Below are 20,859 nucleotides of genomic sequence, written 5' to 3'. Positions count from 1 at the left end.
GGGGGGGTTACAGAAACTGATCCTGTCCTAGTCATGCTCTTATCCTCCAGGCCAGTGGGTACGTGGTGGATACTGTGTGGTGGTGGTAAACTTCAGCACTGACTGGCTCATTTGTCACCAGCCGGGCTGGAGCTAGTAGAGGGAACTCCTGGTGATAGACTCATTAAGACTCCATCTGGAAACCAGATCATTTGAGGGACCTGCTTCTCCCACTTTGAGAGGAGGCAGTAAGGTACTGAAATGTGCCGTCAGCCAGAACCAGCGTACGTTCGCGTCCCTAAAGAATATTGGCATCTCCATAGACATTAACAGAGCTTGGGGTGGTCGGTGACATGGAGGTGTCTATTTAAAGAAGGGAGAAGTTATCTTGAGTCATAAAGTTCTGTGGAAGGAGGTGTTGGCTGCCCACCTTCCCCATATTCCCATGCCCCTAGTCAACATTATGGTCTCCAAGGCACTGTTTCCCTCCTGAGTTTGCCACCAGGCCAGACCTCCCACCAGCCTTGGCTGTCAAAGTGGAATCTGTTTTCCATCATGATCTAGACTAGCATGTCAGTACAAATACAGAAATAATGTGAGCCACGTATATAAGCTAAAATGTTCAAATAGCACATAAACAGGTGAGATTAATATTAACAACATATCCCTTTTAACCTAATATATCCAAAGTACTGTTATTTCAACTTGTGGCACTAGTCACATTTCAAGTGCTCAATAGGTACATGGAGTTAATGGTTACTGTGTTGGACGGGACAGATCTAGCATAATTTTACTGGAGTTTTGAAGAGGCTTGTTTGTGATTACACATTTAATGAGGACTGAGCAAGGCCAGATCTCTGTTAAAAAGATACCATACGGAAAACGCAGAGGCTTTTCAGACTTCTGCTTATGCTTGTGCCTTACTTTTAGTGGGGCCCTATCGACTCGACGGCAATAGGTTAGGTTTTGGTTTTTGGTTTGTCTCACAGTGTCATGCAGTGTCTGTGTGTTTGTCTCTGGTCTCAGCTCCCTGAGAACAGAGCCTTCCTCCCATGCTCTTCCACCTCCCTGGTAGTCTCATACTGATGGCTCCCAGCAGCCTGTCCCTAGCGGCTTGGGATGGAAGCTGAGATTCTTTTAGTGATTTTAGATTTGTAATAAGGTAACGAATCTCAGTTATCAGTGTCTTGAGGTGATTTTGACTGCCTTGTTATTAATCAGGTTTCTATAGCATGAACGATGGATCAGGTGTTGAAAGCATAATCATCCAAAAAATGAAATTTTTTTTTTTTTGTCCAGGAAGCTAATGAGAGATGGTTAAGAGGCTGGTAATTGTTCCCCAGATTTAATACTTGGGACTTTAAAGGGAAAGGCTTTCTGGTGTAAAAGCAGATTTTTCATGGTACCTGTACTGCAGGAAACAGCTAGAGAGGTTAGGTTAGTGATGGGTCTGCAAGAGTGTGTGCCATGTTTTCTCAGTAGCCTGTTGAAGCTGACCATAAACAAGAACAGAGTAACTGGTCCACGCTGAGGAGAGGAGGTGGAACGTGTCTGGACGCCAGAGCCAGTGCCCTGGTTTGATCAGAGGGCTCCAGGGGATGTCTCCAGGGCTGAGAGGCACCTGCAGGGCTCTGCCCTCCCCTCCCCTGTTCTGGTCTTTTCTCCCAGGACCTGGACTGAGAGCCCAGGCACATCCCACTGCCCCCAAACACTCTGAGCAGGGGGTCAGAAGACGGAGTCTCCATCTCTGTGTGACCTGGACAAGTCGCTTCCCTTCCCGGGCCTCTGTCTCCCCCTCTATGAAAGAGGGCAGATGGACTAAGTGGTCATCGGGCTCTGATTTTGGCTACAGTTCTGTCTCCCAGTCCCTTACTTTCCCAGGTGGCTCTCCTCTCCCTTCCCACGGGAAGACTTGTGTTCTTTTGACCTTGCCCCAGGGCCGGGCGAGCCCCTCTGTCATCCATCCTCCAGCCAACATGCTGCTCAAACTCCGGGCTGTGCTTCATGGGTCTCAAGTGGGCTCACACGTTTGCCCTCTTCCCCTTACCCAAACCCTGTAGCTCACCCTCCCCCAATCCATTTTCAACAGCAGTGACAATGTCTAATCATTCAGCCAGTAATTTGAACCTACAGATGACAGGCTTCCTAAGCTCTGAGTACCTTGCAGCTCACCCCACCTCCCTTCTTGGTTATATGTCTTTCCCCAGTGGTCTCCAGTCAGCCCCACCTCACCCACTTTGACCTCTGTCATAGCACTTAACACACTATTTTTTAAATATTGTGTTTTTGGTGAAAGTTTACACAGTGGGTTAAGTTTGGCTTTTATACATATTGTTCAGTGACATTGGTTACAGTTTCCGTAATACATCAGCATTCTCGTTATTTCCATTCTGGGTGTTCTGTTTCCATTAATCTAGTTTCCCCGTATCCCCTTACCTTCTCATTGCTGGTCTAGGGTAAATGTTTACCATTTGGTTTCATTTAGATGATTATTTAGGGACATACTGTACTCACAGGTGATACTGTTTATTTTATGGGCCAGTTTTTCATTTGGCTGAAGGTTACCTCTAAAAAAAAAAAGTGGTTTGAGTTCCAAATTTAAAGGTTTTCCCAGAGTGATAATCTTGGGGGTTCATCTGGCCTCTACTAGTCTAGTAAGCCTGTTTTTTTTTTTTTTAAGGAATTTGAGTTTTCTTCTACATTTTTCTCTTATTCTATCCAGGACCATCTATTGAGTCCCTGGTCTGAATGGTTGGTAGTGGTAGCTGGGCACCATCTAGTTCATCTGGTCTTAATGTAGGTGTTTGTGTAAACTCTTGGTTGTTTGTGTAGACTGTTAGTTCTGTAGATTATTCTCTTCTTTGAGTCTTTAGTTTTCTTCTTTCTCTTTTGTTCTGGATGAGTAGAGACCAATAATTGTATCTTAGATGGCTACTCATAACCTTTTAAACCCCAGATGCTACTCACCGAACTAGGTTGTAGAACATCGTCTTTATGGACTATATTGTGCCAATTGACCAAGTCATTCCACGAGACTATGGTCCTAAGCCCTCAAACCTAGTAAACCAACCCTGTGAGGTGTTTGGTTAGGTCTAGGAAGTATCCATAACTGCTAACACACTATTAAAACTACTGGTTTGGCTTTCTTATCTTTCTCACCAGATTATATTCAAGGCTAGTCCTCAACTCCAGGTATATGATAGATGCTCAGTAAGCGATGGTTGAATGAACAGATGAAACAATGGCTTGGCTAATACTTGGAAGAATTTCCGGTAGTGGAATACCCAGAGATCCTGCAGTCGATGGTCTTCCTTGCTTGGGGCCCCATGTGTAAATGTCACTCAAAAGATCCCAGGTTATAGCCATAGCAGCAGGAGATCGTCCTTTGCTTATAGACAGTGTTGGCTTGGTCTCCAAGCCTGTTATTTGCTTCAGACCTGTGGAGCAGTTTTCCAGATTGCCAGACCCTTCTGATCCTGGCAACGTTGCTGGATGCCAGTGTTGATGAGTTTTCCGTAGTTGTGTCATGACATCTTTTTTAGGACTCCTTTGGGAGGCAGCCTGGAGAGCTGTGACCTACACCTGCCATCTAGTTAATGTTTTAGACTCCCCTCCCAATCTTGGCTGCTTTTTTTTTTTTTCTTTCCTTAATTTACATATAGTAAAATTCACTTTTCCTGGTGTGTAGTTCTGTGGGTTTGAACAAATGCATAGAATTGGGTATCCACCACACAGTTATGATACAGAACAGTTCTGTCATCTACAGATTCTCTAGTGCTGCCCCTTGTAGTCAGCTCACCCCTAATCCGTGGCAACCACTGATTGGTTTCTCATCCTCATAATTTTGCGTTTTTAAAATATCACATAAATGGAATCATACAGTATGCAACCTTCTTTCATTTAGCAAAGTGAATTTAATGTTTATCCATATTGTTGTGTGAATCAGTAGTTTACTACTTTTTGTTGTTGAATAGTTTTGCATTGCGTGGATATTCCAGTTGATTTACCTGTTCGCCAGATGTAGAAAATTTGGGTTGTTTTCAGTTTGTGGTGGTTATGAATAAAGCCTCTAGAAACATTGGCATAGAGGGTTTTGTGTGCGTATGTCTTTTTTTTTTTTTAACATTTTATTGTGCTTTAAGTGAAAGTTTACATAGCTAATTAGTTTCCCAATTGTTAATTCATATACAAATTGTTCCATGACATTGGTTGCAATTCCTGCAATGTGTCAGTACTCTCCCCATTTCTTCCCTGTGCTCCCTGTTTCCATTAGTCTGGTTTCCTTGTCCCTCCTTGCCTTCTCATCTTTGGATTTGGGCAAATATTGCCCTTTTAGTCTCATATAGTTGATTGTTCTAAGGAGTACATTCTTCCCGGGTATTATTGTTCATTTTATAGACCCATCTATTGTTTGGCGGAAAGGTAGCCTCCGAGAGCGCCTTTAGTTTCGAGTTAGAAAGTTGTCTATGGCAGTAGTCTCAGGCGTTCCTCCAGTCTCTACCAGACCAGTGAGTCTGGTCCTTTTTTTAAATTTTGTTCTTCATTTTTCACCCATTCTAACTGCGACCTTCTATTGTGGTCTCGGTCAGAGTGGTCGGTAGTGGTAGCCAGGCACCATCTAGTTCTTCAGTCTCAGGTTAGAGTAGGCTGTGGTTCAGTGGGCCATTAGTCCTTTGGAATAATTGCTTCCTTGAGTCTTTGGTTTTCTTCATTCTCCTTTGCTTCGGGTGGGAGGAGACCAATAGTTGCTTCTTAGATGGGTGCTGGTAAGTTTTTAGGACCCCAGATGTTACTCACCAGACTAGGATGTAGAGCATTTATCTATATGAACTGTGTTTTGCCAATTGATCTAGATGTCTTGAGACTGTGGTCCTCAGCCTTTAAGTCCAGTAGTTCAGTCCCAGTGTCTGAGTAGTTTCTGTAACTGTGCCTCCAGTGCGCTGTTTTATATATATGAGTACACATGCAGAATTTAGAAATATGTATGTAGAAATATCCACAAATATATGTATGCACGCAGGTGTACTCCCGTGTGACCTCCCACACCTGTTTAGCATACATATTTGCCTATGTATCTACTCATAGATTATTATTTGTTGTTATTGTCGCAGGATTGTATATGTTATAGCATTTACCATTAAAAAAAAAAAAAAAAACCTGTTGCTATCGAGTCTATTTCGACTTATAGCGACCCTATAGGACAGAGTAGAACTGCCCCATAGGTTTTGCAAAGAGCGCCAGCTGGATTTGAACTGCCGACCATTTTGGTTTAGCAGCTGTAGCTCTTAACCACTACGCCACCAGGCTAGTTGCCTTTTATTCTTGTGTCGTGAATATGTTTTTATTTCTCTCAAGCAAATACCTAGGAAGGGGTCGTTGGGTTACTTGGTAAGTGTATGTTTATAGAAGGAACTGCCGACTGTTTTCCAAAGTACGTGTGAGAGTTTCCATTTGCTTCACATTCCTGGTGTGTCAAGTTTTTGAAATATCAGCCATTCTGATAGGTGTGCTGTCCAATTTTTAATCTGCAAGTTTTTGTACACTCTCCCAGATGCTGACAGAGATGTGCTTTGGCAAAAATGTCATCCAGACTACGTGGACCTTGATTGCTCAAGATAGAATTTATAGGTGCTCAGAGTGAAAGGGCAGCAGGGGTATCAGGCTTTCCTAAAACCTTTTGGGGGGAAGTGTTAACATTGTATTATTCTCCAATTTTAGAATTAAAAGTAGTTTTATTAGTGTTAAATTTTTTATGCTAGAATTGCTGTTTGCTGGACCAACTTGTTGTGAACAAAAGCTACTAGTGTTACCACTGAAATTTCCTTGACATGTTCTTCTTAACGCCCCCTTTCATGTGGCAAGGTGTGCAGTCTGTCCTCATGAAATGTAATTTTTTTCCTAAGCTCCTCATCATCATGGTGGCCATAATCCTTTTTGTCCCCTCTTTCTAGGCTCCTAATCGTCAGCTCATGACTTACTGGTTACAGGAGCTTCAGCAGAAGAGATGGGAATATTGCAACAGTCTCGACATGGTCAAGTGGGACAGCAGGACCTCCCCAACTCCCGGGGATTTTCCTAAGGGCCTCGTAGCCAGAGATAACACAGGTAGGTCAGACAGGGAGGCGATCTGTGTCAGGTCTTTGTTTATAGCCATTTGTCACGGCAAGTCTACTTGGCAGTGAAATTCAGAATGAAAATAATAACAGTGATCTCTTTTGCATGTGGAGCATCCCATGGCTTAGGGAGTGCTTCCGTGTGCAGAATCATATTCAAGCCTAAAGACAACCTTGGAGTCAGGCAAGGCCAGTGCCAAGTGCACTGGCTGAGGTCACTGAGCTGTGGTGTTGTAACCCCAGATCTGACTCTGTGGCCAGCCTGCTTTCAACCACACCTGAAAATGAAGCCTCCATACTTACGTGTTCATGCTTGGATAGAATTGCTAGAGTTTACAGATGTTTGCATACACTGGGAAAGTATTCTCAAAGCACTCCACTTGTGAATCAGTGCAGTTTCTTAGGAAGAAGATTCTAAACCTCAAATACTGATTTCATCTTATTCTGGATTCTTAGAGTTTCCATAACTCACGATAGTCCCTGGCTGATTGCAGTTTAGAGGTAATGTGGTTTTATATTTGATTGTCAGACATGAAAACTCCATGATTTTCTCATGACTGTTTGGTTGTCTTCAGTCCCCTTAAATAAAAAAACAGGACGATAATTATCTGCTGACTATCACCTCCCCAAAGACTGTGAAGGTGGGCCTGTTTTTGTGCGTCCTCTTTTTGTACAGGGAGAAGAGCAGGCCCACAGTAAAGCGAGTTCCTGAGCACTGAATAAGGCATGAAAAGACGAGGCCATTATGCTAGCATTTTTTTTAAGGACTTAAAGGAGTGCTCGTTAAAATTTAAGCCAGCAAGGGCTAGTTGTAACACTCATAAGAAGTGACGTGGTCTGCACTTTATAAAACCTGTGAGGACTCTGCTCGGCAGAGCACAATGGTACGTTCATGTTCCCTGTCAAAACAACCATGGCTTTGGCACACAAGTGTTTCTTGTCTTAGAAACAAATGCCTTCTTGAATTTTTATTATTTTTCTTTAAATCCCTCATTTTTTTATGCCACCTTATGCTGCCAACCTTGGTTTTACCAATTATAGTATTTTTCAGCAGGTTAATTCTCTGGCCTGTGAGAAGTTACTGTACTTACTTTGTGCCTATTGATATGTTGTCTTTTGAGGGTTCTGAAAGTCATTTTCATGGATGTCACCATTCTTACTGTACCAAGAGCTGAGGTGATTCCTTCATTTTCAAAGTTATTCCCCCTTTCTGTTTGGTTCAGGATTCTACTCATTGTTGGCTGAGTTTTTAAAAAGCCACTATTACAATGCTTTTGGTCAAAAGAAACACCATAACTTATTGTCTGAACCTTTTGGAACATTTGGAAAACCTCCAGGGGAACTGGGAGCATTCATGATGGTAGCCAGTGCCTTTGGCACAGAAGATACTGAATTCTCCCCAGCAGCTCCTTTATTACGAGGGCACCAAATGCTTCTCTCTAGGAAAGACTCAGATGCTAAACAAAGGAGGCCGAAGAGGTAGCAGCTAACCCTGTTGTCTCTTTGTAAGACCTGTCTTCTTTCTTTTGAGCCAAAATGTTGTGGCTAGGGAGCCAGAGAAAGTATCTGAAACCCTTATTTATTTATTTATCTTTCTTTCTCTCTCTCTTTCTTTCTTTTCTTTCATCTATCTAATCTATCTGTCTTTTTGGTTTTGGGACTCTAAGTCTGGAAGTGTAGAGCCTGTGCCATCTGACATTTACTAATTCATTCAGCAAAGTAAGTGCCCATGATGGACTTGGTGCCTCCCCTCCTGGAGTTTCTAGTCAGGCAGGGTGGCTGTGCAAAGAAAAAGGGAGATAAATGTGAGGGAAGGGAAGGTGCAGGGTACCACGGGCCCATGCGGAGTTGAGCATAGCTTTGGTTGGTTCCTTTCTGGGAAAGTGACATCTAAGCTGAGGCCTGAAGAATGACCAGAAGTTTATCCAGGTAAAGAGAAGAGGAAGGAAATTTCGGGTGAGAGAGCTAGAGCATGGTACCTGTAGGAGCTGTTCAGAGAGGCCAATATGGCTGTAGGTAGAAAACAGTGTGGAGGGGGGAGTTGAGCCTGCAGGGCTGGAGTAGAGAGAGCCTTGACACCTGGGCTTAGGATTTTCGACTTTGTCCTAAGAGCAGCGGAGAGCCATTGAAGATTTATGTGTAGAAATGAATGTGACCTTAGATGTCTACCAACTTTTAGATAGCTTCTAAGAACCAATGATGAAACTTTGGACCACTGGGTAATTTGTGAGACCATAATTATTCAGGAAGTTGGGAAGCCTAAAGAGGAACATCAAGAAGAAAAGGCTTTCTTTTAGCCCTTTTTGTTTCACATTAGAGATAAAAACTGATTAGACAGAAATTGTGTTATGGTGTGACAGTGCTACGTGATATTTCTGAAGCCATGCTCACAGTTATCTGCCCAGATCAGCCTAGCCGTGCTAACTCTGGTTAGAATTGAAGGTGGATGTTAGAACACTGAGTGGTGTTAAAAGTAAAACTTCCTACCATTCCTGCCTAGGAAGCCGGTGGTTTGGGCCATTTTCATTCATTGTCTGATGCGTATCACCCATCAGTACCCTCCTTGCACCTGAAGTCAGTATGTGGGAAAGAAAAGGAATTAACATTTTCCATTTATAGCCAGCTGTGTATCTTGGAAGGCAGTACTAACTGGTGGAAGAGCCCTGTGGGCCTGGGATTAAGTCCTGGCCCTGACATCTACGAGTTGTCAGATTCTGAGTAAGTCACTTGTCCTCTGGTTCAGGGGTTGGCAGACGATGGCCCTGTGGGAATGAAGCTTTACTGGAGCACAGCCCTGCCCAGTCATTTCCGTATCATCTGTAACTGCTTTCACACAGTGGCAGACTTGAGTAGTTGCGGCAGAGACCATGTGGCCCACAAGCCTCAAAGAGTATCTGGCCCTTTAAGAAAAAGTTTGCTAACCCCTGCTCTAGTGTCTTGGGGACATCTCTGTCTTTTTGAGCCTTAGTTTTCTCGTCTGTAAAATGGAGTCTGTTCATTCAGTCTTCGGTTTCAGGCATTGTGCCAGGTACTTGGAATATAAAGACAAATAAGGCATATTCCAGGTTCTCCAGGATTGTTTGGCCTGGTGAGGGACCCAGACAGGTAAAGAGATACATACATAAAAGAGATACCCAGACAGGGCCAGAGATAAGCACAGACACCTTCCCTGTGCTTGGAGTGGCAGAGGATGTTAGTGGTGACTGAGAAGGCTTTCTGCACTTGGAGAGAGCTGAGCTGAGTCTGGAAGGTCAGCAGGAGCCAGCCTTGTGAAAGCAAAGAAAGGAAAGGCCCAGAGGCCCTAGAGACCAAGTGCCTGGCTCCAGTGTGGAGTGGATGGGCAGGAATGACAAAGGGGTGAAGTTGCAGAGGTGATTAGGGCTTCATAAGACAAGGGATGGCATGGTGAGTGGTAGGGTCAGTGTGCATTTTGAAGTCAACCATGGCTGAATGATAGTGAATGGACTAGTCAGCAGGATAAGAGGCAGGGAGACCTGGTGGTCCAGGCTAGAAATCATGGTAACTTCCAAGAGGCTTGTGGCAAAGAGGATAGAAAGAAAATGGGCAGAGTTGGGAGATCCTAAGGTGGGAGAGTAGAAGAACTTAGAGATGAGATTAGATTTAAGGAAGAGGGAGGGTACAGCATGCTGCCCAAGCTCCAGGTTTGAGCAGTTGGCTGGATAGCATTGGAAATACTAACAGTGACCTTGTCCACTCTGCTTCAGAACTTTGTTATGAGAGTCATATGGGAAACTGAATGGAAAAGGGTACTGTTAAGTGTAAAGGGCCGTATATAGAGAAGATGTTATCATTTTGAATGAATTAGGATTATGTTCCACTGCAATTAGCAGGAAACCTGAGTGATAGTAATTTACACAAATACAGATTTATTTGTCTCACATGGTAGGCAGTCCATGACTGGTGTAGTTACTCACCAGTGCCATTGAGAAACCCAGGCTATTTCTAACTTTCCGTTCTGTATCCTTAGTGTACTTACTGGCTTTCATACTCATGCTAGCTGCCACTAGAGGTGGTTCCCCGCCCGCCCGGAAACCCTCATTATGGCTCAGTAGCTAGAACTGTGTCACATGGCCATGCCCAGCTGGAAGTGGGTATGAGCACAGCTAGGCAAGTGGCCACCATCAAAACCAGCTTCTATAAGTAAGGAAGCAGCTGCAGTGGGCTTTGGATAGGCAGCTGGCACTGTCACATAATTGCCCACACTAAAAGTTTTTTTCCAGGATTCTTGTCTTCAGAGCAAGAGACTGTTACCTGTGTAATGGGACACTTTGCATCAGGCACCAGGTATCAGAAATTGGGGTGAGTTTGTAGTCTGTTTATTCTGTTCTCTCTGCCTTCCGTTGTGCAGCCTGGGCTCTGCAAGTATGCCGGTGATCTCAAACACCACTCTGCGTTATCTTCTGTGTTGGGATAAAGACATAGTTTCAACACAGAGGAATGATTTGCAAAGATAGAAACAGGGTCTGCCAACCTTCATGACTGTTGAGAATGAGGGAGCCAGAACCCAAAGGAGGCGCCCATAAATTGCAGGTTGCCTTACTATAAGATGTATGTCCAGCACGTTCTGTTTACTTCACTCCTCACATAAACTAGTAGTAAAACAAGTCAGAGATAAGAAAACTGTTTTTAAGACTTCTTAAGAGTTCAGGGTACGAATGTGCTCATGATCACAGTAGGCTTAAGGGTGCCTAAACTTGAGCGTGGATGGTATTTCTTGCAGAGACCTGTGTTGTGCACACGGTTTGAGTGATGACCACACGTTTCCTCCTCTCAAGCAGCAGCACCACCAAGTGCAGCCGTTAGGTTCTGACAGCTCGTGTGGGAGCAGGGGAGGGGAAGTGAGTGCCCTCCGTGTGAGTGCTAGAGCTGCCTGAAGAAAAACAGGGCAGGATCAAGACTCAGCATCGCAAAGCCGCAGGAATTACACAGAATCATTTAATATCCTGATCCCATAAAGTGATCAAAGAAGCTGTAACCCCATGTGTAAATACTACAGAATGCCATGTGTTGTTTTAAAGTATAAGTTATGGTAATTACCGGCATCGTAGCTGAGCAGCAGCATGATATTGTGGAGGAAGCTTGTAGGGCCTTGAGCGCATTGCTCAGTTTCCCCATTTGTGAAGTGAGATGCTCCTCTGGTTGGAAGGGTCTGTGATCCTACAGCCAGACTGAAAGGGAGCGAGTGTATGGGGGGAGGGCAGGAGGAGATGATGAGCCTCTGGGAGGAGGAATTCGGAAGCCCATTGGAGAAGGGTCTGAAAGGAGATCATCTGGAGTGGGCTTGGGGTTTGGTGCCAACAGAGACATCCCTGAGCCTAGATCTGGGTGGGAATCAGGTGTGGGCGAACCCAGGAAGTTGACATTGCTATGGAGAGGGGAGGACTGAGCCAGGTTGCAGGGGAGCAGGGAGGAGCAAGAAGGAAGCCAGGGAATCAGGTGTGCAGACACCCATGCCCTGCAACTCAGGAGCTGTCAGAGGCGATGTGGCAGGTGAGAGGAAGTCAGGAGGGACAGCAGGTGTAAACCCTTTACAGAATCCCGGTGGCCTCTGGTGCATCCAGCCAGTTGCCTCAGCCCACGGGTCTTCCCGGCCATACCTTGTTAGTGGATTGCCGTCTTTTATTCTTTTAACCGTTTTACCAATGTTGCGTACTTCCTCTGTGCTAGGTGTTGGCTGTGTAGCTGCTGGCCAAATAGAGGCCTAGTTCTTATAAGATTTATTTCCTTGGTTGGAGCTGGAGAGATCAGATGGACAAGAAATTAAATAGACCCCATGGGCTGGTCTGCCCAGGGGCTGTCAGGACCCAGAGGCTCGTGGCCTTTCCCCTGCAGCCTGTTTAGTTCCTTTTTTATTTGGTGCTTGGGAGCACACTAAGGAGCCCTGGTGGCACAGTGGTTGAGTACTCGGCTGCTAACCAAAAGATTGGCGGTTTGAACCCATCTAGCAGCTCCATGGAAGAAAGACTTGGTGATCTGCTTATCTGCTTCTGTAAAGATTACAGCCTGGGAAACCCTATGGGGCAACTCTACTCTATCACATGGAATTGCCATGAGTCAAAAATGGATTTGGTGGCACCTAGCAACAATGGGTACACACTAAGGTCTCATCAGGAAGGTGTCTTACTGCTCCTGACCCATCCTCAGGATCTGGACTAAAACTCAATTTGATAAAGAAAACAAAAAGCTTTTTCAGGTTAACCCCACCCTGCCCTCCTCCACCCCTGAGCAATGACTTCCTGTTTTGTAGTGTTCTTTGGCACATGTGGGAATTGCCCTTTCCCCATGCCCTTTCCTGATTTCTTGGATGCCCCTGCAGGTTTGGCTTTGGGTTTAGGGTTTGGTTTTATGGGACATCCTCCCACAGTTCTCAGTTCTGCTCCCTGCTTGACTGAAGATAGCAGGGGAGAGCAGGAGAGAAAGGGAGGACTGGCGGTGGCCGGAAACGCCTCAGGCTTTGGCTTAGACCCGGGAAGCTGAGGTCCAGAGAGGGGCAGGGCTTTGCCCTAGGCCACACTGGAATTAAGAGGCCGAGCCAGGATTAGAATTTAGGAAACAGAAAAATTGCCAGCTAAAATTCATCAGAGTTCTCATTTAGGGATTTGAAAATGTTTGAAGAGAATAGAGAAGGTCTAAACACTAAATACCCAGAGGCTTCAAACAGACTTTCTCCACTGAAGCGGCGAGAGTAGGTCAGTGCTCATGAACTCCACTAGTTCATGGTATTAAAGCCTTCAAGGCAGTGTTGCCATGTCCTAGTTTGTGCTTTTCCTTCACTGCCCTTCTTGAGGCGGTTCCCTGAATGCTAATGTTACGACATTAATGTTGAGGAGAAGCCAGCAGCTCTGCTTTCAATTAAGTAAATCTCATGGTTTTTTAAAAAAACTAAAACCAGACAAAAATAACAGTGAAAACATAATAAGCTGAGAAATAGCTTCTTTTTTTTGTAAATAATTTTTGTTGTTGTTATTGAGAATATGTACAGCAGAACATAATACCAGTTCAACAATTTATAGGTGTACGCTTCAGTGACACTGATTACATTCTTCGAGTTGTGCTGCCATTCCCACCCTCCTTTTCCAAGTTGTCCCTCCATCATTAACATAGACTCGCTGCCCCTATGTTTCCTGTCTAACCTTTCAAGTTGCTGTTGTCACTTTGATCCCACATAGATAGTTCTTAAAAGAACCCAGTGCTCAAGGAAGATATTCTTTACTAGTTAAACTAAACTATCGTTTGTTTTTTTTTTTTATATATAATTAATTTTTATTAAGCTTCAAGTGAACATTTACAATTCCAATCAGTCTGTCACATGTAGGTTTACATATATCTTACTCTCTTCTCCCACTTGCTCTCCCCCTATTGAGTCAGCCCTTACAGTCTCTCGTTTCGTGCCAATTTTGCCGTCTTCCCTCTCTCTCTATCTTCCCATCCCCCCTCCAGTCAAGAGTTGCCAACACACTCTCCAGTGTCCACCTGATTTAATTAGCTCACTCTTCATCAGCATCTCTCTCCCCCCCACTGACCAGTCCTTTTCATGCCTGATGATTTGTCTTCGGGGATGGTTCCTGTCCTGTGCCATCAGAAGTTCTGGGGAGCATTGTCTCTGGGATTCCTCTAGTCGCAGTCATACCATTAGGTATGGTCTTTTCATGAGAATTTGGGGTCTGTATCCCGTTGGTCTCCTGCTCCCTCAGGAGTTGTCTGTTGTGCTCCCTGACAGGGCAGACATCGATTGTGGCCGGGCACCAACTAGTTCTTCTGGTCTCAGGATAATGTAGGTCTCTGGATCATGTGGCCCTTTCTGTCTCTTGGGTTCTTAGTTGTCGTGTGACCTTGGTGTTCTTCCTTTGCCTTTGCTCCAGGTGGGTTGAGACCAATTGATGTATCTTAGATGGCCGCTTGTTGGCATTTAGGACCCCAGGCGCCACAATTCAAAGTGGGATGCAGAATGTTTTCATAATAGAATTATTTTGCCCATTGACTTAGAAGTCCTCTCAAACCATATTCCCCAGACCCCAGCTCCTGCTCCGCTGACCTTTGAAGCTTTCATTTTATCCCGGAAACCTCTTTGCTTTTAGTCCAGTCCAATTAGGCTGACCTTCCTTGTATTGAGTGTTGTCTTTCCCTTCACCCAAAGCAGTTCTTATCTACAGTTTGATCAATAAAAAGCCCTCTCCCTCCTTCCCTCCCTCCCCCCTTTGTAACCACAAAAGTCTGTGTTCTTCTCCGTTTTTTCTATTTCTCAAGATCTTATAATAGTGGTCTTATACAATATTCGTCCTTTTGCAACTGACTCATTTCGCTCAGCATAATGCCTTCCAGATTCCTCCATGTTATGAAATGTTTCAGAGATTCGTCACTGTTCTTTATCGATGCGTAGTATTCCATTGTGTGAATATACCACAATTTATTTACCCATTCATCCGTTGACGGACATCTTGGTTGCTTCCAGCTTTTTGCTATTGTAAACAGAGCTGCAATAAACATGGGTGTGCATATATCTGTTTGTGTGAAGGCTCTTGTATCTCTAGGGTATATTCCGAGGAGTGGGATTTCTGGGTTGTATGGTAGTTCTCTTTCTAACTGTTTAAGATAATGCCAGATAGATTTCCAAAGTGATTGTACCATTTTACAATCCCACCAGCAGTGTACGAGTGTTCCAATCTCTCCGCAGCCTCTCCAACATTTATTATTTTGTGTTTTTTGAATTAATGCCAGTCTAGTTGGTGTGAGATGGAATCTCATGGTAGTTTTAATTTGCATTTCTCTAATGGCTAATGATCGGGAGCATTTTCTCATGTATCTGTTGGCTGCCTGAATATCTTCTTTAGTGAAATGTGTGTTCATATCCTTTGCCCACTTCTTGATTGGGTTGTTTCGTTTGGTTTTAAGAAGACTCTTCAGGGGATATTTTTGGTTTAAAGATTATCTCAGGACAAAAGTTTGGGGAGTTCATTCAGCCTCAGTGGCTCCAGATGGTCTGGATTCCATGAGAATTTGAAATCTGTTCTGCATTTTCCTCCTTTTGATCAGGATTCTTTTTTAAAAATTCTGTTTTTTTTTTTTTTTTTAAATCAAATAATTGCTTTTAGAAACAGCCTGTTTCTCTACCAGCCTCCCCAGTCTTCACCCCACCCCCAGGTCCCAGCAGCCCCGGGCCTCAGAGTTGCTCAGGAAGTATTTCCAGTGTGGGCTGAGTGTTGCTGTAAGGTTTGGGGTTTTCTTGGTAATAGGTGCTCTGCCAGGCGAGAGCATTTAACAGCCCGTCCTCGCAGGGGAGCAGTTTATCACCTCGCTGCCAGCCCACACAGGAAGAAGAGGCAGGACTGGTTTGTTAGAGAAATGAGTACAATTCATTGTGTTTATTTCCTGGCTTGGCTGAAAATTGCCCTGCCTGTGAGGGGTCTGGGAAAGACCAGCCGTAGGGAAACCTGTGTGTCAGTTTTACCTTTCTCTGAAATAAAGGCGTAAGAGCTGCCTCCGCACCCTGTGCGCCTGTTGACTGACACACTCACAAGTGTTAAGTGCCCACCACATTCCCAGAGCTGTGGGCACTGTAATAGGTACAGTCACGTCCACCTACCTTGTGATCTTTGCAAACTGCAGAGGCAGGCGGCTGGGTTCTAGCTCTGACTCTGGGCTTGAATATTCAGGCAAATAAAGTGGGTAGAGGACACTAGGCTGGATTAGTTTTTTTTTTTTTTTTAATTCCCAAATGGCATTTTTTTTTTTAATTGTGCTTTAAGTGAAGGTTTACAAATCAAGTCAGTCTCATATAAAAATTTATACACACCTTGCTGTATACTCCTAATTGCTTTCCCCTTTTAATGGGACAGTACACTCCTTCCCGCCACTTTTTTGTGTCCATTCCACCAGCTTTTGACCCCCTCCACCTCCCATCTCCCCTTCAGACAGGAGATGCCAACATAGTTTCATGTGTCTACTTGATCCAGGAAGCTCACTCTTCACCAGTATCATTTTCTATCCCATTGTCCAGTCCAATCCCTGTCTGAAGAGTTGGCTTTGGGAATGATTTCCATCTTGGGCTAACAGAAGGTCTGGGGACCATGACCACCAGAGTCCTTCTAGTCTCAGTCAGACCATTAAGTCTGGTCTTTTAATGAGAATTTGAGGTCTACATCTCACTGCTCTCCTGCTCCCTCAGGGGTTCTCTGTCAGAGCAGTCATTGGTTGTAGCCAGGCACCGTCTAGTTCTTCTAGTCTCAGGCTGATGTAATCTCTGGTTTATGTGGCCCTTTCTGTCTCTTGGGCTCATAATTACCTTGTGTCTTTGGTGTTCTTCATTCTCCTTTGCTCCAGGTGGGTTGAGACCACTTGATGCATCTTAGATGGCCGCTTGCTAATGTTTAAGACCCCTTACGCCACAGATGCAGAATGTTATCTAAATAGATTTTATTATGCCAGTTGACTTAGATGTCCCCTGAAACCATGGTCCCCAAACCCTCGCCCCTGCTATGCTGGCCTTTGAAACGTTCAGTTTATTCAGTAGACTTCTTTGCTTTTGGTTTAGTCCAGTTGTGCTGACCTCTCCTGTATTGTGTGTTGTCTTTCCCTTCACCTAAAATAGTTCTTATCTACTATCTAATTAGTGAAAACCCCTCTCCCTCCGTCCCTCCCTCCCCTCTCTCGTAACCATCAAAGAATATTTTCTTCTCTGTTTAAACTGTTTCTCGAGTTCTTATAATAGTGGTCTTATACAATATTTGTCCCTTTGCAACTGACTAATTTCACTCAGCATAAAGTCTTCCAGATTCCTCCATGTTATGAAATGTTTCATAGATTCGTCATTGGTCTTTATCGATGCGTAGTATTCCATTGTGCGAACATACCATAATTGATTTATCCCTCTATCCATTGATGGGCACCTTGGTTCCTTCCAACTTTTTGCTATTGTAGACAGTGCTGCAGTGAACATGGGTGTGCATATATCTGTTCATGTAAAGGCTCTTATTTCTCTAGGATATATTCCAAGGAGTGGGATTGCTGGATCATGGGGTAGTTCTATTTCTAGCTTTTTAAGGAAGCATCAAATCGATTTCCAAAGTGGTTGTACCATTTTAAATTCCCACCAGCAGTGTGGATTAGTTTTTTAATTCTTTGTGTGTATATTGGAACCTTTTTCCAAATGAAATCTTAAGAGGAATCCCAATATATAAAAGAGGAACCACTGTGGTTGAAGCTGAGAATGGGGCCCCTTCCTCTGCTCCTCCACTAGTCCCTGAGGCATCTCCTGGAACCCTAGGGCTCAGAGGAAGGGTCTGAATACCAGAGACTTGATGTATTCTAAGGCTTGACATGTTATTTTACATTTCTCTCCTAGATGTGTTGTTCTTTAGGGCAGGAACTGTGTCCTGTTTGTTATTTACTCTCAGTGCCTAGTGCTTAATTCCAAAAACAAAAACAAACCAGTTGCTGTCAAGGTGATTCTGACTCATGGCAACCCCGTGTGTTTCACAGCAGAACTGTGCTCCATGTGGTTTCATTTGAACTGAGAATCCATGGTGTGTGTAACTTTTTCTCTCAAGCCTGCCCATTACCATGCCCATAATTCTTCTGTCCTTAGCACACACTCTTGATTTTTCCAGTCAGAACCCTGGTATAAGCCATGTATTGACTCTTGGCCAGGGCAGAGTTCCCCTGATAGATAGACAGCAGTGCCTTGGCCGTGCCACGCCTGAGACGCTTTCCAGTGTGTTCTTGGCGCCCTCCCTCCCCAGTGGACTATGATTAGGCTAGTAACTTTCCTACCACGTGCAAGCCCAAGGAAAGGTGTTCTCACTTAGGGCATTGCTTTCTAAGGGCCCCTCCAGCCCAGGATTCCTTTTATTTCCAGTGCCAATGACCCTTTTTTTTTTTCTTCTTTTTTAATTAAGCTATAGTTTATTTTTTGAACTTATATATGTTTAAACATATTTGAATTTCACCAGTCCACTAATGTCCAGAATCCAACACAGGCTCCCACGTTGCATTTAGTTGCTGTGTCTCTTTTACCAGTTAGTTACCAGCTGCTGTCCAGTTGACTCCAACTCATGGCAACCCCATGTATGTCAGAGTAGAACTGTGGTCCCCAGGGTTTTTTTTTAATAATTTATTTTGTTTTTGTTGTTGTTGGGAATATACACAGCAAAACATACCCCAGCTCCAGTTTCTACATGTACAGTTTAGTGACATTGATTATATTCTTTCTTTAAGTTGTGCGGCCATTCTCACCCTCCTTTTCTGAGTTGTTCTTCCACCATTAGCATAAATTCACTGCCCCCTGAGGTTCCTTGTCTTGTCTTTTGAGTTGCCGATGTCCATTTGATTCCACCTAGATAGATGTGAAAAGAGCACAATGCTGAAGGCAGACATTTTTTACTAGTTAAGCTAAAGTATCGTTTGGTTTTAAGAAGACTTCAGGGGATATTTTTTGCTTAAGGCTTAAAGATTATTTCAGGCCAGTGACCCTTATCTCAGGCCTGTCCTAAATAAGCAACTCAGATATGTGCTCATCTGATTAGAAAATAATTTTTTCTCAGATATCAGTGTTCAGCGTTTCCATTCTGATTTTGTCATTCATCTTCCATCGCAAAAAGAGTAACAGTTGATAAGGCCAAGGAGTAGGAATGCTGGATTTAAGAGAGGTGTGGCCCCAACTGATTACTGTGAAGTAGTGTCAAGTTTTGTTTACAGATATGCCCTATTCTCAGAGAGATAATGTCGTTTGGAAGAATACAAAGAATTTGTCCATGGAAACATTGTCCTCAAAAGCTAAAAATTGGCAACTTTTTGTTCTGAGAAGTTTTAAACATACGTGAAGATCAAATAGCATGGTTTCCACCATTACTGTCTTTTGGCCAATCCTGTTTCATTGAGGCCCCTTCCCACTTTATTCTTGTGTGTTATTTTGAAGTAAATCCTGGAGAGCATATCATTTCAACCTTAAATATTCAAAACTTAAATTTTCAAGATACTTTATTCTAAAATTCAATCATGCTTTATAGCATCAGTGCATTTCCCTATGAATTTTCTGAGCTACTTTGATATGCAACTTACCTTTTTCAGTGTCACTATTTACAAATATTAGCAAGTATGGTGGTGCAGTGGTTAAGCACTCAGCAACGAATCGAAAGGTCAGCAGTTTGAACCCATCAGCCGCCCCATGGAGAGAGATAGGCAGTCTGTTTCCATAGTGATTACAGCCTTGGAAACCTATGGGGCAGTTGTATTCTGCCCTACAGGGTTGCCATGAATTGAAATCAACTCGCCGGCAATGGATTTGTTTTTTTTTTTTTCCTATGCATTAAAAATATATGATTATATATTATATATTTTTTTATGTAGTACATCAAGTCATTGTTTTGTGTAGTATATCAGGTTCGGCATGGAAGCTTTGAGTGACCAGCATTCGTTTGCCTTTCTTTCAGATTTAATTTACCCGCACCCAAACCCTTCTGCAGAAAAAGCCAGAAATGTTCTCGCTGTGGAAGCTGCCCCTGGAGAGCTGGTGGGAGAACAAGCTGCAAGTCAACCGGCCCCAGGGCATCCAAATTCCATTAATTTCTCTTTGAAACAGTGGGGCACTGAGCTCAAGTGAGTCTTTGAAAACCACATCTGAACCGGAAATGGGTTATCTCTGATGATATGTTACAATTTTATATATGAAATTATAAGACCACCATTCATTTGTGAAGGTCTTTGTTGTTCACAGTGTTATTATTTTAACTTGTGAAGAGTGCTATTATGTACCTGATAGTGTACCACACTCTTTCACAGTCAGGGTTTAATTTAATTGCTCAACTCTCTGAGGCAGATCAAATGGTTGACATTTTTAGAGATAGAAACTGGCTCGGGGTGAGTACTTGCCTAAGGTGCAAGGCTCCCAGGGGACCAGCCCCCTCTCTAGGACCCCAGGGCTGCCTCAGGGTTGTGCTCTAGATTTCTAACCTGATCCTCGCTTGTGCATGGGCTGTCGAGAGTGGAGGTGTTTTTTTGTTTCTCTAAATAAAAACTTTATAATTTGTTTATCATGTGGTTTACGCATTTATTAACGTGTACAATTCAGTGGTTTCTAATATATTCAGAGTTGTGCAACCATCACCACGGTCAGTTTCAGAACCTTTTCATCACCCCAAAGAGAAGCCCCGTACCTGTGAGCAATCACTCTCCATTCTCTCCTGCCCTGCCCCCAGCCCTCGGCAACCACCAGTCTACTTTCTGTCTCTATGGATTTGTCTGTTCTGGGTGTTTCATATAATTGAAATCATACATGACCTTTTTTTGTGTGTGCCCTGCTTCTTTCACCTAGTGTAATCTTTTCAAGGTTCATCTCTGTTGTAGTATGTATCAGTACTTCTTTTTTTTTTTGCTGAATAATATTTCATTGTGTAGATATACTACATTTTGTTTCTCCATTCATTCATTGATGGACATTTAGGGTCTTTACACTTTTTGGCAATTAAGAATAATGCTGCTGTGAACATTCATGTACAAATATTTCTGTGAACATATGTTTTCATGGCTCTTGGGTGTATACCTAGGACTGGAGATGCTGGGTCATGTGGTAACTGCTTAAACTTTTGAGGAACTGCCAGACTGTTTTCCAAAGTGACTGCACCATTTTACATTCCCACTAGCAGCATATGAGGATTCCAGTTTCTCCATATCCTTGTTAATACTTCTTATTATCTGTCTTTTTGATCGTTACCATTATAGTGGATATGAAGTGGTATCTCATTGTGGTTTT

General features: G+C 43.6%; 1 protein-coding gene across 2 annotated transcripts in view; it reads left to right on the top strand.

The window, feature by feature from the left end:
- TBC1D2B (TBC1 domain family member 2B) overlaps window positions 1-20,859 on the top strand; it is a 108,421-nt gene that overhangs the window by 29,492 nt on the left and 58,070 nt on the right. For both annotated transcript variants that reach the window (XM_003413845.4, XM_023552965.2), the window contains exons 2-3: window positions 5,931-6,084; window positions 19,541-19,706. In XM_003413845.4, the coding sequence (XP_003413893.1) occupies window positions 5,931-6,084; window positions 19,541-19,706 (320 nt within the window). The remainder of the gene's footprint in view (window positions 1-5,930; window positions 6,085-19,540; window positions 19,707-20,859) is intronic.

The sequence above is a fragment of the Loxodonta africana genome, chromosome 13 (genome assembly GCF_030014295.1).
Source record: "Loxodonta africana isolate mLoxAfr1 chromosome 13, mLoxAfr1.hap2, whole genome shotgun sequence".
NCBI lineage: Eukaryota > Metazoa > Chordata > Mammalia > Proboscidea > Elephantidae > Loxodonta > Loxodonta africana.
This window is presented reverse-complemented; position numbering and strand designations above follow the sequence as displayed.